The sequence below is a fragment of the Diospyros lotus genome, chromosome 8 (assembly GCF_014633365.1).
Source record: "Diospyros lotus cultivar Yz01 chromosome 8, ASM1463336v1, whole genome shotgun sequence".
Taxonomy (NCBI): domain Eukaryota; kingdom Viridiplantae; phylum Streptophyta; class Magnoliopsida; order Ericales; family Ebenaceae; genus Diospyros; species Diospyros lotus.
Genome location: NC_068345.1, coordinates 3,082,198 through 3,102,576, shown reverse-complemented (window position 1 = coordinate 3,102,576; position 20,379 = coordinate 3,082,198). Strand labels below are relative to the sequence as shown.

The 20,379-nt window shown below is 30.8% G+C and overlaps 2 protein-coding genes across 3 annotated transcripts; both read right to left on the bottom strand.

The window, feature by feature from the left end:
• Positions 1-1,280: 1,280 nt before the first annotated feature.
• Positions 1,281-5,632, bottom strand: LOC127808484 (uncharacterized). 2 transcript variants are annotated; one of them, XM_052347046.1, is made up of 3 exons: positions 5,465-5,632; positions 1,709-1,845; positions 1,281-1,512 (listed from the first exon to the last, which is right to left on the bottom strand). In XM_052347046.1, the coding sequence occupies exons 1-2, from the start codon at positions 5,567-5,569 to the stop codon at positions 1,711-1,713; spliced, it is 240 nt and encodes a 79-aa protein (XP_052203006.1). In that variant the 5' UTR covers positions 5,570-5,632; the 3' UTR covers positions 1,281-1,512; positions 1,709-1,710. The 2 variants fall into 2 exon arrangements, with proteins under 2 accessions (XP_052203006.1, XP_052203007.1); XM_052347047.1 differs by having other exon boundaries at positions 1,281-1,516; positions 1,710-1,845.
• A 1,803-nt stretch (positions 5,633-7,435) lies between these two features.
• Positions 7,436-11,720, bottom strand: LOC127808482 (low affinity sulfate transporter 3). Its single transcript, XM_052347045.1, has 12 exons — positions 10,300-11,720; positions 10,155-10,203; positions 9,847-10,054; positions 9,593-9,767; positions 9,453-9,518; positions 9,144-9,374; positions 8,931-9,057; positions 8,557-8,843; positions 8,253-8,446; positions 8,091-8,173; positions 7,881-7,957; positions 7,436-7,767 (listed from the first exon to the last, which is right to left on the bottom strand). Exons 1-12 carry the CDS (start codon positions 10,600-10,602, stop codon positions 7,627-7,629), a joined length of 1,941 nt encoding a protein of 646 aa, XP_052203005.1. The 5' UTR covers positions 10,603-11,720; the 3' UTR covers positions 7,436-7,626.
• Between the last annotated feature and the right edge of the window lie 8,659 nt (positions 11,721-20,379).

The window sequence follows — 20,379 nt, the reverse complement described above, 5'->3', positions numbered from 1 at the left end:
AATCATTCATAAAGAATATGCCCACTTGGATTTATTAATTAAAAACTTCCCGATGGACGATTTTCAAAAAAATTAATGGCACAACAGTATTAATATATTTTTAATTAATTTTAACATATATATACATTTATATAATAGTAATTTATAATTAATTTTATTAAAAATAAATATTATATATATTATTCAATAACATGTTTATTTTCATCTTTTTATCATATTCTGATAGTTTATCAGTTATTTCAAATTAAATACAAAATTATTAACTAATAGCTTAAAAACACATTTAACCAAACATATTATCAACTTAAACGTTATTAAGGGAGCGTTTGTTAAAATGAGTAAGATAAGAGGTATCAAGATAAATTTAGAATGCATTCTGGATCAAGATATGAAATGATCAAGATAAGGCTGTAAATCATTTCAAGATTTCTATCAGAGTATTTGTTAAATTTTTTGAAATCCATTGATAATTGTATTTTTTCTTTTTATGTGTTTGTTAATGCATATGATAAGTACCAATATAAGAGTTTTTTTTACCAAAATATCCCTATTATTAAATTTATTATTAAAATATTATTTTATGATTAATATGAATTGTCAAAAAAATAAAAAGTAAAATTAAAAATAATATTTTATTTTCTAAATTCATGTTCAAAAATAAATTTGAAAGGAGTTAAAAAGTAGAAATAATTATTATTAGAATTATAAATTGGTGAAATTATAATAAAATATAAAATAAAATAAAATAATTTAAAAATTGGTGAAATTATACTAGTTAATAGAATACATAGAGAGAGAGATTTAAATTTTAAAAATCAATGAAATAAATAATGTCATTTAAATTTTAAAAATTGTCAAAACATATAACAATTTAAAAATATATTAAATAATATTAATTATAAAACTTAAATAAATATATTTTTTTAATAAATTTAAATATTTAAAATGCATTAAATGGCATTAACTATCCTACAAGAGGCATATAAGTAATTGAGTCTTATCTTGAAAGAGGCAGATAAATTTATCCGAGGGGGGAGATCGAATAAATTTATCTTGAAAGGGGAAGATAAGAGGTCACGTGAGATTTTTTCGAAAATGGTCAGATAAATTTAACAAATACGTTGGAAAGACCAAACATCCAGAATGCTTCTCATATCTGATATTTTCTCCCACTTATCTTGATTAACAAATACCCTCTAAACAAGTTAAACACTACCCAGCATAAAAACTCTAAAAAAAAAAAGGCCTAACCGAACTAAGCCTAACTATTATTATACATGAAAAACAAAACAAAGGATTATATCATTCTGGTCTTATTCTAATAAAGATGTCATAATATTCAGATCCATTTTTTACAACACCAAGGTACGTGACTTGATATAAATAAACCAAACTTAACATTACTTAGACGCCGCTTTCAACTGGGAAGGATGTATACAGCTGCAAGGCTCTATTACAGAAACATCTTTGGTTCTCTGCCCTGGTGCCAATTATGATTCACGGGCTTTAACATGACCTTTTTAACAGTCAACAGTAAACAGTCATGTGCCAACATATGACCAATGGTGAAGACAATAATAATCTTAACACATTACAATAGATTTTAAAGATGAGCTGACGGGATCGCAACTTCAGAATAAATTTGAAAAATAAGTACAAGTATGATCATTCTTTTTGTGTTAGTTATTTACGCTTCTATGAAAACTAACCTCAATAACGACTATTGTCAAACACCCACGGTTCGTTCAAGAAGAGTTCCCTGCCATTCATCTGCAGTGCGCCTGCAGCTATATCCTCTGCACGTTTCCTTGCAGCTTCAGCTCTTCTAGCAGATGCATCCTCGTCCTACAAACATGGAGCGCATGTATTACTGGTTACAAGGTTCTCAATGAAGAGAAATTCTCACACCAAGCAAACCAACTATGTTCATGTCTGCATGCATCATTCATAACCATACCAGGGTAGTATAAGGTTGCCCAATAAACAAGAAAACGCAGAGAGTAACATGCTTGACTGCCTACAAATGTCCTCTAATGGAAAAATTCCAAATCTGATTATTTAGTTCACAGAGCCCTCTGTTTCTAGTTTTTCTTTTAATTCTATAATTTCTGGCTGACTGAGGCTCCTCCTGCAATTCTGTAATCTCTATGTGTTGACATTCTTGAGCACTACCATTCTCTCAATTCCAATAACCAAAAACAGAGTTGCAAGTTTCTCAATCCCACTAAAACAACCAAATAAAAGATTTACATATATAAAATTGGTATTCTTAGAAAGAATTTAAAGACAAAAGCACGAAAACATTAACCCAAATAAAGTCGCAAGTAGTCACACCCTGTTTCCAGTTATTTAGTAGTGGTTCTTTTGTACAAGCACATGTTTTACCTTGCCCTTTCCACCCCCAGCCCCCACCCACCACAAGCTTGAATTTCTGTACACGACCTGTTTGATTGGCCATATTTTTTTGTGAAAAATGACCATTTTCCACCAAAATTTCATCTTTTGAGGTGTTTGATTGACCAAATTTTCCATGTAAAATATTTTTTAAGTTGTGGTCATGTGATGCTCTTTTTCCACTTTTGCCGAAAAAAAAAGGGGAGAGAATTCATTTTCTAGGCAATTGCACTCACTCCCGACCGCTCTTTCATCCTCTTGTTTTCATTTCCGACTTCCCTCAAAATCTGGAAGCAGATCTGCAACGCGAGAGAGGCAGCGAGAGAGGGGGAGAGAAAGTGACAGAGTGAGCGAGACAGAAAAGTCAAGTGAGTGAGCGAGAGCGACAGTGAACGGCCATGGCGACAACAGCAATGGCAGTGATGGTAGTGACGGCTAGTGACGATGGCTCCTTCATCCTCTTGCTGGGTGTGTATGTATATTTGTGTATATATATTTGATTTATTTTTTGAATATTTTGTGTATGTATATTTGATTTATTTTTTGAATATGCGTATATTTGATTATTTTATGCAATTGATTATTGATTTGTGTATTTATTGATTATCTGCATGTATGTATGTGATTATTTCTATGAAAAATAATGGCAATCAAACACCAAAAGTTAAAAAAATATAACAATTTCTAAGTAAAAAATTAAGTCAATCAAATACCTTCAATTGACATTTTCCCTAAAATTTAATTTTAAACAATTCAATTGTCTAGAAAATATTTTCTTTCCATGCAAATTCTATACTTGCAATCAAATGCACCCATATATCTTACCCCCTTGTAGGCAAAGATGCGACTTTACAACACCACCACCGCACCAAGCTTTAATCCCAGCAGGGTTGGCAGGTAAAAAATGTGACTTCCATTGGAGAAAAATGTATCCAAAATAGAGTAGATAACTAACAGGTGGGACTCGATCTTGAGGGCAGCATAGTGCTGCCTTCGATGTCATTAAAGATCTTAGTAATTGGGGGTGATAAATAGAAACATGGAAAATAAAAAGAAAGAGAACTTTTTCTTTTTTTTTTCCTTTTGCCCCTTTCTTTCAATTTTTTGTTTTGTTTATTTTTTATTAGTTAATAACAAAGAATTGGTAGAGTTGTAACAACTACCTCCAAGCAAAAAAAAGCGTGAAATGTGTATCATCATCATCAGCTGCACCTATCCTAACCAAATTAGTGACAATGGCACGACTTTCATAATGTCAATTGACTTTTAAAAGTTACATTGACAATACAAATCCATACAAAAGAATAATATGGCACAACTTTATGTTAGATGCCCTTCTTGATGCAATCTTCTAGTAAGGGAATTAATAGATAAAGTTCCAACACTATCTTCACATGGAAAAGTTTCATGAAATGGCAATGAATGTAGAAATTAATCAAGTTAACTATTGATCATGTAAGTTATCCTTAATTCACTTTATTTACATCAAGAGGCTGAAAAAAGGATAAACCAACATATTCCATCACCCCTGGGTGGCAGAGTTCAAAAGCACATTGTCATGTTCATTATCTTGAATAAGGTCCTATCCTTTCATATGAGTTCAATTGAAGTTAACATCTGTGATAAAAAAGTTAAAGGGAACCAATTTATTCATGGCTTTCATTTTCATAGAAAGAACAGTGAGAGATGTCAGTCCAAGGGCATAACTTTCAGAACATGGCTCATATAGAGGCAAATGAACCAACACAAAGGTGCAGAGACACAGAATCCAGTAAAATGAACTTGTAATATCAGAATTCACAGGGTATTGGTATTTGGTTCTATTTCCAACAGTACCACATTGGTGTCATTAGTATTATTATTCATTTTAAGCTTGCAGAAAAAAGCAGTGTTACAAAGAATAGGTATTAACTTCTTTGGGTGGTGCATTGGCCCATGCATCAGACAATAGCATGATTTAGGTTCCTTTCGAAATCTAATTTAAACATCTAAGGGTTGCACTCACAACATTTCCTTTTGAAGGTGTTAATGATTGTGACAAACTGTAAATAACTCTAACACACGAGATGGCCTCAGTTCCTTCACATCCTTGTCGCTTCAAATATCTTGTACAAAATAAGAAACTTTATCGAATCAAACCCTTGAAAATGAAATAAATAAATGATCAAATAAATTGCAAACTTAATCCAGCTGAAAGGATTCTATTGATGCTTATATACATCCTAATAATGTCCACTTATCCAATTGTCAGATAATCCTACATATAGAAGCAATATATTGCTCAAGGAAAATGGATGGTTATATGAACTTGTATTGATTAGGAGATGATGCCTTGATTAGGATTGACAATTTGACCTAAAACAACAATAACCACCTTGGTCCAGCCCCAAGGGAATTGCTGCACGCACCGCATCAGGGTAGGAGCAAAGATGGAATCAATGAGACCAACACTTGTCAGGTTTGGCATGGGGGCAGGATTTGAGCACCCTACAATAACAACAACTATCAAAAGCCTAGGGATGGCAAAAAAACCCTGCCCCCTGGGGACTAGCCCTTCCCCCACCCCTAGTGGGGTGAGATCAACGGCCTTTGACTAGGGGGAGGGGCAGGGTGGGCCAAATCCCCGATAAATTTTTCTGGGGCCGGGGAAGGTAGTTATGAACTTAAAATAACATCTTTAAGTAGCAATCTTTTAAGGAGAAGCATATCATTATCATAATGCCAACATATGGGAACATCATATGGTGTTAAGGGAAACTAGCAACACGTCGAACTACAAACTCTGTCTAATAGTGTAGCCTAGCCGACAAATTAATGAAAACAAGTGAGTTTCCAGACTCTGCAAAATCATATAACAAGGCCTTGTGCTGGTACGACCTGCTCGATTAATCGCAGGGCAATTTCAAAACAAATTGACTGCACATATGCAATTATGAGTAACCGACAAGCCCGAATTGGATCTACCCCCTCCGCATTAACATATATCGAACACAACCTCAGAATCCAATACCTAATTCGGTGCAAAACTCGATAAACCTTAGGAAAGTTGAGAAAGAGATTGAGAGAAGACCTTCTGGCGTTTCCAGGAGAGGAACTGAGCCTCCGTAATCGGATTGGGGCTAGGGTTGAGCCTTGATCTCTGGTTTGCTTCTCGATTTTCCTCTTCCGCACCCATTACTTTCTCGTCGTCCAAACAAGTCTCTACGGGGATCCTTTTCCTTTTATCTTCCCTCTTCTTCGGTCTCACTGTTTATTTTTCGGATTATTATTTAACGATATTTTTATGATTATTATATCTATATATATATATATTATAACAAAACAACCGTCAACGTTTTTTTCCGTCCATTTTCACTTCCTATTTCGGTATTTTATTTATCTTTATGCTTACTCAAAATAAAATTTTTATAAGTCATTAATTAAGTCTAGATTTGTGAAAAATATGTAATTCTTGGAACCTTAGATGGTTTTTTCCATAATTGAATAGTATTTAGAGAATGTGTAAACATGATGGTATATGAAAAAATAAGATTTAATTCATATTATTAATTTTTAAATATTAACATAAAATTTTAATTAAAACAAATTACATAAAAATGAGATTTTTTTTAAATCTGAAAAAATCTTGAGATATCAGATAATATCGCCAAATACCGACTACCAAGTTAATTTTTTTAAAAAATAAATTTAATTTTTTATTTTATTTCTCATAATTTACCTTTCATTTTCTCTCAATAAAATCACCACTCAAAACTCTAAAACTCTTAATTAGTTTCAGAATCATGCAAAAAAAAATACAAATCTTATATGTTTATGTTATTACTTAATTTTAAAAAATAATTAGTTTATAGGTTATGTTAAATTAGTTATTTAGGCAAAATTGAATTATTTTAAATAAACTATTTAAGTTATTTTGACAAAATTAATATTTTGTATAGACTATTTATATTTATCATCATATTTCTTTTAAAAATTTTATTATGTTTTATATTTTTATTATTTATGTTACTAATTTATTATATGTTGTTATATTATTTATTATTTTGTATAAGCTATTTATATTTATCATATGTTAAATTAGTTATTAATTTATGAAAAATGTATAGTTCTTGAAACTTGTAAATGGAATTTATGGTTGTAAGATTATCAATTTTAAATAAATTTAATATATATATGAACTTCCGCACCGGGAATGAACTAGTTTTGTTATTATAAGAAAATAAAATTATTTGTAAAATAGATATTCTATTGTGACATCACATTTATATTTTATTAATAAAGTTAAATTTGTCCTAAATAAATTCTAATATCAAAAAATTTAATTATATCACATATATTTTGCTTGAATTCTTGCATTTGATCTGAGTGTGATAAGGTTCTTCAATTGCCAATAACTTTGTAATGTAATTCTAAGATGTAATTGGGATTAAAGATTCAATTTAGACTTCAATTTGGGTTCAAATTAGATTGTTAGGATTATTATTTTTATACTTTAATTATTTTTAACTCGTGTTAGAAATACAAGGGTTTTTTTTAATATTTTTGTGACTAATATAAATATAAGTACTTATTTGACTCTTTTAAACATAGAATGATCAATGTAACTCTAAAAAAATATTATTTAAACATTTAAATTTGATACTTTAGTCAACTTTTCTATTAATATTTTGTACATTTATATTGATGCAACACAAAATATAAAACATCAATATAAGAATTTTTAGGGCACAAATCAAGTGGTTGGGTCATGATAATCTGGGTCTCATATCAGTAGGTCATAAGTTCGACTTCTTACCCTGCGCAGCAAGACAAAATTTCTATATGTGATTTACCTCATCTACTAAAATCGAGAACACGAAAAACAGAAGACTGTGTAATGACGATAATTTTAAAATATCAATATAAAATGTTATTATAAATATTAAAATTAACTATTTATCATGGAGTACTGAAGTAATTTTGTAACAATTTTTAAAAAATAAAAATAAAATAAAATAATTATTTCCTTTTACAAACATGAGACGTGTTTAGGTTTAACATCTTAACGACGATATGTGTAGGCATTGAATATTTATCTAAAAAATAAGAACATTATAATTGCACACGCATTACATGTGCCGGACAACTTTTAATATATATAAAAAGAGTACTAACTAATTAGCAGAGCTCGACAACATTTGATTGTCGTCATCGATTGGGTTCACATTCTTGCATCAAACCCTATGTTTCTCATCAAATCGCCATTTTGGAGCCAAAGCAAGCATCCACAGCTTCAGAAACCGTGAGAAAAACCCACCCTTTACCGACTTTGTCCACGAACTTGGCCGCTTTCAGCTTCTGAATCACCAGCGACCTTGGATTGGCAATGGCCAACTGCATGCAATCACAGATCATATATATATATATATATATATATATAAACAACTTATATCAGAGAGCTCGAAAATCTGATCCAGTAGAACTTAACAAGAAGCTAGCTAGCTCACTTGTATTTCTCTTCCCACCATCTTCTTCTGCAGCTCTTCCAGTGCCAAGATCCCTGTCGTATCGATGTTCGTCACGCCTGTTTTAGGACAGATCGAGAAGTGTCAGAATCGTGTGAGCGAGTTACCAATTATCTAAAATTGTGAAATTAAGAGGGTCTATAGTCTTAACACTTAAAACTGATATGATGCGTAGAGCCAAGAACACTTAACTGGACATGTCAAGGACTAATATGTGAACCTTCCCCCTTGCAGTTCCTTCATCTCCATCCTCTTCCACCACCCATTCCATTATCCTGCAACAATCAGTGAATTGGCATATTGGCAACGTTATTCAATCAAATGTTTCTAAGTAAGATTTCAGTATCCATATACCTTTCTCTGATGAAATTGGCATTGGCAAAGCAAAGCAAGCCAGAATTGACCCGGATGATCAAGATGCCTGGAGTTGTAATGGCCATAGGGTACTGTTTGATGTCACAGAAAATGTCTGTTTCTGGAATTCTCCCCAGCACCTCGGTCCCTGGTCGAATGGAGTTCAGTATTATCTTAGCGAACGAGATCGTCACCTGCAAAAAACCCGGCAAAAATGGTGGGTGGCCAATAAAAGACATGAAAGTTAGAATTCATGTAACGGACCCCAAATAGTAAGATAATGAGCAAGAGAGAAGATTGTAACCGCAGCCAGAAGACCGATCTCCACTGATGCAAACAAGACTCCAAAGAAGGCCCCGATGCAGGCGAGGAAGTCAAGTTTGTCGACCTTCCAGATGTTGTAAGCCTCATTGATGTCGATCAATCCGGGGAGAGCAGAGAGGATGATGGAGGCGAGGATGGCAATGGGAGTGAAATACAAGAGCCTAGTTAACAATTCCAGGGATAGAAGCACTGTAATGGCCATGACTACGTTCGACACCGGGGTTTGGCAGCCTGCGCTGAAGTTCACAGCAGTTCTCGAGAAAGAACCTACCAAACGAAGAACACAGAAAATTTAACGTGGTTTGACAGTTTGAGCTTGCGTTTATGAGAGCAAGATAGTTGATCTTTCTATACCGGTGGCAACATAGCAGGATGTCAAAGAGCCTGCAATGTTCATGAAGCCCATGGCAACCATTTCCTTGTTCCCATCAATATGATACCCTTTAATGGAAGCAAAGGATCTACCAACAGCAATAGCTTCCTGAGCCAAATGGGTAAGTAAGTGGTTAAGAGAATTGTGTACCGAAGTTTCCATACGAGAGCTAGAATGGAAGAACAGAGACTGACAGTAAGAGCAACAATGGCACAAATTAGTCCAATTTTCGCCGCGTGTCCAACTTGAGGGCTTCTGAGCTGCAACTGATCAGCCGAGCTCGGATTCAAGCCCCCCTTGAAGTGTTTCACAATCTTAACTCCATGCTTATCGGCTTTTGTCAGGTAGACGATCAGAGTCGACAAAATGACAGAGACAAGAGGAGCAATGGCCGGCACCCAGAAAAGCTTTCGGTTCCTTCTGCCCTGTACTTAACACTGCCTTACTAAGAACTTCATGAATCAAATTGAAGGAAAAAAGGACGAGAGATTTGTGATACTTACAATGAATCTGGCAATTAAGATGAAGGTAAGGAATGAGCAGCCAAGGACAAAGTTGAGAGGATACCACTGCCAAAGAGAAATTGGAAGACAGTGAAGACAAATTGTACAGAGAACTAAAAGGATTTCTAGTTAGTACTTACAGGATGGTGAAGGGCTCTGAAAACAGCCTCCAGAACGGAGACGACATCGGTGTTTGTGGTGAAATTACTAATCCCAAGCAGCCCCTTGAGCTGTTGGAGCCCAATTACAATGGCTGCACCTCCCATGAATCCAACAATGGCAGCATGTGACAGAAAATCCACAAGAAATCCCAACCTGCAGGTGAGAAACTGCAGGGATTATAGAAAAGAATGGAACCGAAAAGAAATCAAGTCAGTGTAGAAAGAGAGAGCACCTGAATAAGCCAAAAGCAAGTTGGAAGGTTCCAGCAAAGAAAGTTACAGTGAAGGCAAGCTTCGTGTAGGCAATGGGATTGGTCAGAGGATTCTGTGTTTTCTGAAGCATTGCAGAAAGCAGCAATGAAACCACAGCTACCGGTCCAATCGCTATCTCTCTCGAGCTTCCCATTAGAGCATAGATCAGAGGGGGCACGACGCTCGTGTCTAAATCACAAGAAAGCACACCAAATCATAACTGTGATACTTCGTGCCAGAGAAGAGCTAATTCCATGATCATTAGGCACAGATAAATTTGGCAACTTACACAAGCCATACTGAGGATCCAGCTTCGCCAAACTAGCATATCCAATACTCTGCAACGCATCCATTTGTGAGAGTGGAATGATCAGTCATTCGTGTTGTGTTCAGCTCAGGCAACGAAAATTAGGAAATTAACACCAATTATGCACCTGGGGAATGCTGAGACTAGCCAGAGTTAGGCCTGCCAGTAAGTCATCCTTGAATTTTGACGGATTGTAACTCCTTGCCCAGCTAAGGATTGGAAATAGACCCTGCAAGAGTGAGAGTACAACCGTGGATCGATGCTGCTTCCTGGATGATGAAGAAAGCTTCACTATGCGAGGAGTAAAAGCATGCTTTGCTGACCCAATAAGCTCGTGAAACATGCCAGGAGGGTCAGGAGAATTCAGAACCCATTGAGTCCTCTCCTTCCTCCTCTTCTCCTCAATGTCAAGCTCCTGCTCTTGATCCATGCTGCAGCTCCCTTGTGAAATGTGAAGCAAGAACTCCTTTATATGTAAGATAGGATTTCAAAAATGTCAGAAAAATGGGGATTACTTTCTTAATGTATCATCATTAACAAATCAAATCATATCATATCATGTCATTCTGTATAAAAATTCTGAAGAAACTGTCTACTCTATGGATGATTATTCTTTCTTGCTAAAGAACTCAGCCGGACTTTGTACAGAAAGCAATTAGGCAAAAGAATGGAATGACAGATGAAGATAAGGACAGATTTATGTAACATTATAACCCATTAGTTTGCCCAACACATTAATTATTAATATCTTATTTATCATTTTAGGAAAAGAGATCCATACCACAACAAAGAGTTGGTTCGATATAGTTAATATAAATATATCTAGAAACCCATATCGATATAGTTAACATAAAGAGTTGGTCTGATAAATTCTAGCTAATACTAATATCGAGAAAGTAAAAAAAAAAAATGCCACAATCACACATGTAGAAATTAAAACAAGTAGTAATTTAATCTCAATGTTTACTTCTATGACCCTGTAATGATAGGATAATCCACACTAATGTCCAATTTTGCAGAGATAAACCATAATACCCTCCCACACAGAGTCTTTTTTGTACAAATAAAATTAAAAATCATCTCAAGTCTCACAACTTTAGATAATTGGTCACACAGACCAAAAAAGAAAAAAAAAATCTAGCTACATCATCTCATAAATTTTGGCACGGTCCGTAAACAATTAACAAATTATTAGGTTTGCCTACTTATAGGTAACGACTTAAATTAATCGGATCAAATATGTAGTAAACATATATCTCCATGTCATTTAGGAATGAGCTTAGAGAGGCTATCTAAGGGTTGTTTAAGGTCGTTAATATGGGGGAGGAGAAAAGCTAGCTAGGCAGTAGGCAGCCATCATCTTCAACCAAAGCCAACCATAGAGAAAGATTCAAAAGCTCTGTCTATAGAGAGTATCAATGTCAAAGCATGCTGCACAGCCACTTGGTGGGCTATGATCGACCATGAAAGGCAGGCCACTAAGGAAGAAGAAGAAGAAGAGAAGACAGACAGACACACAAGGAATGGGTAATTGTGTGGAGGGCTGAGTTTGGTTGGTCCCAATTGGCCAATCGAGCCAAGACATACATACATTATATATATGCTCATGATACCATAGAAGTGGATGTTCGATCTCTCCATGACCATGAGTTATCATGGTCACTTCTTCACATAGTGCTTTTCTTATGCACATCTTCTTATTCTTTTCTTCTGTAATCATCATCAAAAGTCACCTTTCCTTCCCTATCCCTTTCCTCTCTTTCCCTTTCCATTCTCCACCCTAATTGCTTTTCTCTGCTCCACCGACCACCCACTACTTAGATTCCCTGCCCTCCCAACATTCCCTGCCCTCCCAACTCTCGCGTACTAACTCTCCAACACACAAAATTTATAATAATTATATTTAAAATGAATAAGAATTTATAAGGCTGACCGTCAAAATAATTTAATCATTTTTTTTTATAAATTTACAATTTTTATCTAATCCTTTCAATTTTGACAATTAGATCCAAATTACCTTAGATGAGTATAATTTTATCTAATATGAAAAATCGATTTAGAGAGAATATATTTATGTTAATTTGGTATGCCAAGTTTATTCCTCTCTTATCTAGATATTTCACGATTCTCCAGTCAATTATTCTTAATTTTTTTATTTAACCATACTTTACCTCTTAGGATTCTCTAGTCAACTATTCTAAATTTTTTTATTTAACCATACTTTATTTGTCACAACCCTAATTAAACTAAGGTTAATTAATGTTAAGACCCAAATTTAAATTATATTTTTTTAATTTATGTATACATATGAATTTCATAAATATTATTATTATATATCATCAACATGTAAAATCAGCATCAACATACCTCACACCAAATATATACCACATGCAATTTTCAATTTTAAAATTGAAAATTGAGCTTGGTGTTCAATTCTTCTGTTTGTTTCAAAACTAATATCTTTATATATTATATTATTGGTATAAGTATTAATAACACCGAGTAGTTATAATATATTTATTAACTTAAAAATATATTATAATATAATATATTATTTCAAATTTATAATAGTTATATTTAAAATTAACAATAAATTTATTTATTATTATGAACTATTATTAATTTTAAATAAAATTATTATAAATTTAAGTAAAACTATTATAAATATGCGCACCTCACGTCAATTTATGAGGGTTATTTATCGAAATTATTTGTGAATATAACATTTTTCTTTCATTTGTTATTAAGAGTAATATTAATCATTGCAATACACTTTGTTTTCATACATTCATTACATTTTCTTTTTAAAATCTAAACAATTCTATCAGTTGATTAAATTATTTAAAATATAATATATAAATGGGCAAACAGTAAAAAAAAATCCAAATCTTTTCGTGAATTTACAAATTTATCCAAATATTTTAATGTTGGCAATTGTATTCCAATTGACTTAATTGAGTATAATTTTATCTAACATCTGCAATCAATTTAAAACGCGTGTATCATCATTGACGTGACAAGTCATTTATTATAATATATATATATATATATATGATTGAGACCTCCATATACACATATGAACGAAACTTATATATATAAATTTATTTTTTATTTTTTTATATATGTACATTTGGGTCTCACTTTTTTATGATAGATGGTGTGTCATATTTGCAAAGACACACTCATCCTAAATTTATTTCAAATCTTGGATAAAATTATACTCAATTCAACCAATTAGAATATAATTATCAAAATTAAAATGTTTGAATAAATTTATAAATTTGTAAAAAAAAAAATTGAATTTTTTTTTTACTGTTTGCCCTATATATAGAGTACAAACCACAAAGCATAATTAAACAACCATCCATCGATGGATAAAATACTTTAATAGTTTCATATAATCAATCTATTCAATAATTAAAAAGTCGAATAAACTACGAAACACGAATAATAATAAATAACCATTTCTATTAAAGGGAGATCATTAAGCAATGATAGATAGAGAACTGAAAAAAGAAACTTTTGACTGAAGAAGAACAATGACTTTGTTTTCGACCATGGCCGTCGGCTCAAGGGCAAATGAATAGTGGGTTTTAGGGCAAGATTTTTTTTTTTTATTCACATCAAATAATATAAAATTTATCCGACCCAAACAAATCGAGAGGGAGATATTAGCTCCATGGGAGTGGGTAGGACTCACCCACCTGTAAGCCCATATGGAGCAATATAATAGCACTCTTTCACAGCGATTGCTTTAACAATTTAGGTATTGAAAAACTTAAAATCGAATTTTTGAACTTATCTAAAGAGAAAAAAGGGATGATAAATTGAACTTACCGGATATCCCTCAAGATGATGAGAGTCGCGGGGACACTACGCGAGTTGGGGCCAAAGATAAAAATAAAAAGATCAAGTGATAGAAGTACGAGGGGAGAAGAGTAAAATTGACACAAAGGAAGGGGCAGATGGCATGGTTTAGGAAAGTACAGAGAATGTAGCATTTAATTAGCAGTTTTTTATATGAATAAGAGAGTGGGGGATGGATGGAAGGAAAGTAGGTAGACAATTTAAATTTGGTCAAATATATATTTTATTTTTTATATTTTTTTATTTATATATTTAAATTTTTATTATTTCAATTATACTCCTGAATTATACAATTTCGAATCAGTTGTACTACTAAACGTTTTATTATTTCAATTACATTCCTGAATTCATTATTTTCAAAAAGTTTGAATGTCTAATAAAAAAAATATAAATATAAAAGTTAAAATATGTATTTTAATCAAGTAAAATTTTTTGAAATAGAAAGGAACTCAAAGAATTAATCAACTAAGAGTTATTCTGTAATCGAGTAACATTCTATTTAGTCGAGTAATTTAAATTTTTAATTGAGTAACAATTCTTGGACAAAATGGTACTTGAATATTTAATCGACTAAGAAATGTTTAATCAAGTAATGAAATTTTTTAGTCGAGTATTGCAATTACATAATCGAGTAACATATAGAGACAAGTAGTTAAAAAATTTAATCGATTAAGAAATGTGTATAATTGAGTATTATTATTTTTAGTGAAATAACTTATCATTTTAGTCAAGTAATGACTTATGAATATGATAATCTAATCTTAATCAAGTAAGATTATTTAGTAATCAAGTAAAATTATATTTAATCAACTAAATGTTAGAACCACTCAAGTAATCTATCTCACTCTAATAATAGTTTGCCTTATTTGACTAATACTCTCAAATATAACTCTTAAAATTACATTAAATGCGATTGTTCTTCATTAAATGTTGTCTGATCATTTTTTCATAAAAATTGTATATAAATTGAGTTTCAAATCAATTATTAACCATTGGAAAGACAAGAAAAATTGAGTTTCAAATCAATTATTAACCGTTGGAAAGACAAGAAAGAGGAATATTCTTGGGTTACAAGTTTTAAAGCTTTTATTCCTTAGACAAATTGAAGGTGCATCAAAGAAACAAAAGCTATATAAATACCTGAGAAACTTAAAGACCAACAAAGAGAATGCTTATCTGAGAAAAATCTTACTGAAGTTTTGAATTCAAAGAAGTTCTTCAAAGCTTTATCCATTATTTTTTGTTTTCAAATAAATTATTTTTAACCATAATATCCTTTATTCTTTGAAACCCAAGTGAGAAGTCTCATTGATCTGGAGTACAAAATTTTTTATCTTTTCTTAGTATTTTGATTTGTAGAACCCTTTGTTAGGTGTTTATGTAGTTTTCTAGAAGTTACATATAAATTATTGAAAATTCTTAACGAGAAATTAAGGTAGTGGAATAGGTAACTAGGGCCGAATCATTATAAATTATTGTGTGTTGTATTTTTACTTTATTTACTTTTAAGTAAATTTTTTAAAATTTTGGATGAGTTTAATTCACCTCTCTCAAACTAATTATCTTTCATTTTACAAATAGTTTTTTATATGAATGAGAGACATGCATGGATGGAAAGTAAATAGACAATTTAAAAGATTATATTTTCTTAACTAGTTAAGATAATCCCAAATGGAACCTTAATCCCCACAATCAAACACAAATGAAAGCTCAAATCATATTACATATAAATTGTTGTTAGAGTTCTTGTGTTAGATATGGGCGAGGTAGGTTATTTTTTTTTAGGTAGCATTTATTAAAATGAGCAAGATAAGGGAGTATCAAGATAAGTTCGGAATGATTTTTGGACCAAGATATGAAATGGTCAAGATAGAATTGTGAAGCATTTTAAGATTTTTATCAAACTATTTGTTAAATTCTTTAGAATGCATTAGAGGACACAGACATTTTTTTTTCTTATATGTAAGGACCAAGATATACTTATCTCAAGGGGAAGAGAGATATGCATATCTTGAGAAATCAAAATAAAAGGTCATTAATGATTTTTTTCAAGAATGGTCAGATAAGTTTAACAAACATGTTAAAAATGATAGAAGTTCGAAATACATCCCATATCTTGACTATATCTTGATTAACAAACGTCTCTTAGTATATATAAATGACTTTATGAATGTGACTATGAGACGCAAATATGATTGACGGTTTGATTTGAACTTGAGTTTGGGAACAAGGGACATTGTTTTTATACTCTAGGTACAAGAGCTTATTTGATATAATTTAAGGACAACAATCAAGCTAAAACATCACTCGAATTAACAAACATGGCTACCAACTTAATAAGGCACAAGCTAAAAACAAAGAGATAATAAGCACTCAACTAAAAAATAGCCTCATAAGTTAGGTTGTATCCAAATAGAAATAAGAAATGAATATGATATGAAAGAAAAATGAGAAAACAATATTTTTAAAAAAAAGTAGAAAACGAAAATGTGAGAAAAAATGCATAAATAAAAAAAATATATAGGGGCTTTTTTGTAAATATAGTTTTAATATAGAAAATTATAAAAAATAGTTGTTCAATTTAAAAATAAATATAAATTTCATGTATTCAAACAAATTTGGGAAAAAATTAAAAATTTTGAGTTATTCCATCTCTAACCAGATTAAAGATTCATTCTCTAATTTCTTCAGAGACAGAAATACATTTTTAAATTAGAAATGCATTTTTAATATTTTTTTAATATTATAAAAAAGTCTTAAAACGTTTTTAAAATTAAAAAAATGACTCACAAATATTTTTTTTTAGTATTTCAGAAATACCAAAACGACATTTCTAAAATGTTTCCATACATCATAACTCATACCAGTTAAGGAAAGTAGTATAGTACCACACATTAACAAGAGCTGAACCTAAAACTTCTAATTTTTTTTTATCCTTCTCAACTTTGCTAAAGCTTCACTACCCACAAATTAATTTTTAACTCTCATGACAATAAAAATTTCACAATCATATCAAATCGTCAAATAATTACTTTATTTTCATTGTCATTATTATTGTTATCGTAATCTCTTATGGGTTCTTTATTTTTCTTTATCCGTCGTACCAAAATAAAAAATCCTTTCAAGTTATCTATAGCTCTTCTTATCCTTCTCTTTTGTTGCTCTTATGCATTAATAACTAAGTAAGATAAAGGCAACTAACGAAAATCAAAATACTTTTGGCAAATTTAAAGTCAAGACATGTGACATCGTGGTTCTTAATTTATATTCCAAAATGACGAAATCTGGGCTCTAATGCTAACTTGAATTTAATTTCAATCATGCTACAATATTATTTTGTGTATATATATAATCAAAAAATTAAATAAATTAAGCTTCAACGCCTTCGCCAAGTTTTATAAGGCGTGACATGGATAATTGAAATGAAGCTTCAATCTTATCAATTTTTATGATTAGCTCTAATCATATTATATATTTATCTTCATCACTTCACTATTGACGGGTCATGAGTAAAAACTCGTAGAAAAGATAAAAAAAAATCCAAAAATCCAAAACAAATATTAGGCAAAAAAATAAAGATTGGAAACACTAGTATTCGGGAGAACACAGTCTCCTAGAGACTGATAAACAATGATTACGGTCTCTCCGAGATTGGACTCTTCTTCGAAAGACACAATCTCCAAGAGACTGCATTAGGAGACTATCTCTTGAAAATGTGAAATCAGGGGTCAACGGTCTCCTAGCGACATAAATGTTAAATCGGAAGACTTGTAGCATTTTGACCACCTGGCAGTCGAGGGTAAGGAGACTAATAAGTTTCTCAAAGACCTATACCGAGAGACTATTCCTACCCCTCGGAGACTCTAAACCACTAGGTAGATTTTCCCTTAATCGGGGTGGGCTGCACAAAACACAAACATAATAGTTTTGATATCCAAAATTTGATCTAAGAGTTTAATAGAAAAGATAGACATTACAAATAAAGAATTATAATACAAATGATACTTCATATATCAAGATAATCATTATAATCCTAATTCTCGTATATTTCAAAAAACTCAATGTTCCTTTATAAATAAACAAACTTTTATTTTAAAAAAAGTTATTATCTAATATTGGTTTGAATACGACTTTAAAGTCTTGAGTATCTTCAATATTTGACTTAATTATTAGAGTTTTTATGCGAAAACTTTTTTATACCCCGTTCTCTTTTTGGCAAATTATAAACAAGTTGATGAAGACACTTTGAAAAGTAGAGCTAATTCCATTAGATAATTAATTCTTCTTCTCCAAACCATTTCTCTAATTAGTTTGAAGGCGATTCATGTTGAATAAGGGAATTGATCACTCAATTATCATTCATTATTTAGATTAGAAAAAAATCTATTAAAAAGGGTCGACTTGCAAACATGTGGAGACTAAATTATGCACCCATCGTTATGGTTGTTGTTTATATGGATGTATGAGTATGACGCATTCCATCCTGGCGTTGATAAGGCATGGAGGTGAAGAATGGGGATGGGCATGCACTCATGACCTTAATGCTATTATCTCCCATTATTATTCGATTGAGTTATCATATACATCATATATATATATATATGTGCTATCCATATATTTTTACTCTTATAATTTCACGTTTTATTTTTTGCGTGATTATTCAAAGTTTTTATTTTTTAATTACACCTCTTAATTTAGATTTTTAAGTCAATTTAAATCATATATTTTAACATTTTTTTCCGTAACAACTAAACTTTTCATTGTTTTAATTATTCTATTTTAAAGTTAATATAATTCTCGTACTTTAACGTAAATAGAACATGTATTTTGTCATTTTACTTTATCTTTTTTTATACATAAAAATATATTAATTAAATTGACTTCAAATACAAGTTTAGGGGTATAATTAAAACAACACAAAATTTATATTGGCACATGAAAAAAATGTGAAACTACATGGGTTAAATTGACTCGAATATTAGGTTCAGAAATATAATCAAAATACTAAAGATAATTTATTAGTAATTTTTATTATATTAAATTATGAATATATTAATGAAAAATTAATGTTACCAATACATTAGTTCATCATATTATTAAGATTACAATACTAATTATAATAATTTTAATTTTAATTATTTTTCTAAAATTTTAGAAATTTTATAATATTGAAAATGTTGGTGTTACGTTTTGTCAATTTATCATTAGTCAAATTTACTATTATTGATAATTAAATAATTATAATATTATAGTATAATAAATTATTTGGCATTAGTCAATTTCCTATTTATTGATTAATATTGATATTTTGATATGGTAATTATTCGTAATTTTTATAATATAAATACAACTAATATTGCATTTAGTTGAGCTAGACAAGACAAAGCTTTTTTTGCTATTTATTTTTCTTGAAAAATATGAAAAAAAGGTATAAATTTCAAAAATTAAGTTTTCTTAATTAGTTAAAAAAAATTGTCATTTAAATTTCTCTTTTGCATGTTCATAAAATTTTGAAAAATCCAACATCTCGAAGATAGATAAGGAGGTAAAAATTTATCGAACAAACCGTACTTTAATCTTAAGAACGTCAATTTTAAAAATGAGTTATTACATTTTTTTGACATTTTACTATCTAACTTGAGAGTTAACAGGTAATGTCTTTCATTTATTGAGTAGGGTTCTATGATCCCTAGATGCCGAGGTGATCTCTTGTGAATCGAAACTTACTCGACAAGGGATTTTAAGGGATTTCACTATCTTAGGATCATTATAGTTAAAAACAACTAATAAAATATTAAATTACAAATTATCCATTTATATCAAACACAAATTAATCATCATTTTACATGAAGACAAATTCAAAAAAAATAATTATTATAATTTAGAAAAAACATACAAATAATAAGATTTGAACTCAATACCCCATCATTCTAGGCCTTAGAACTTGTCATTGACAATATGATATAATTACTAGAAAAAAAAATCATTACTCGAGTACAAATAAATCATTACTCAATTTAAAAAACTAAATACTCGAATAATTTTTTATTTTCAAAAATTCATATTATTTACTCAAATACAAATACTGATTTAGTCGAGTACATTTGATCTTTACTCAAATACACTAACATTTGTAATCGATTATCTATTATATAGCTTGTGTCTACTCGATTACAAATAGGATTTACTTGATTAACATATTATGTATACTTTGAATTAGTCTTAAAGGATTCTCTTAACAAGAGAATCACTTGAGTATAAAAGAATTTTACTTGAATACAAGAAATAAATCGTAGAGTTATTCGATTACACAAGGTCTTTTACTCGATTAAGAGAACTA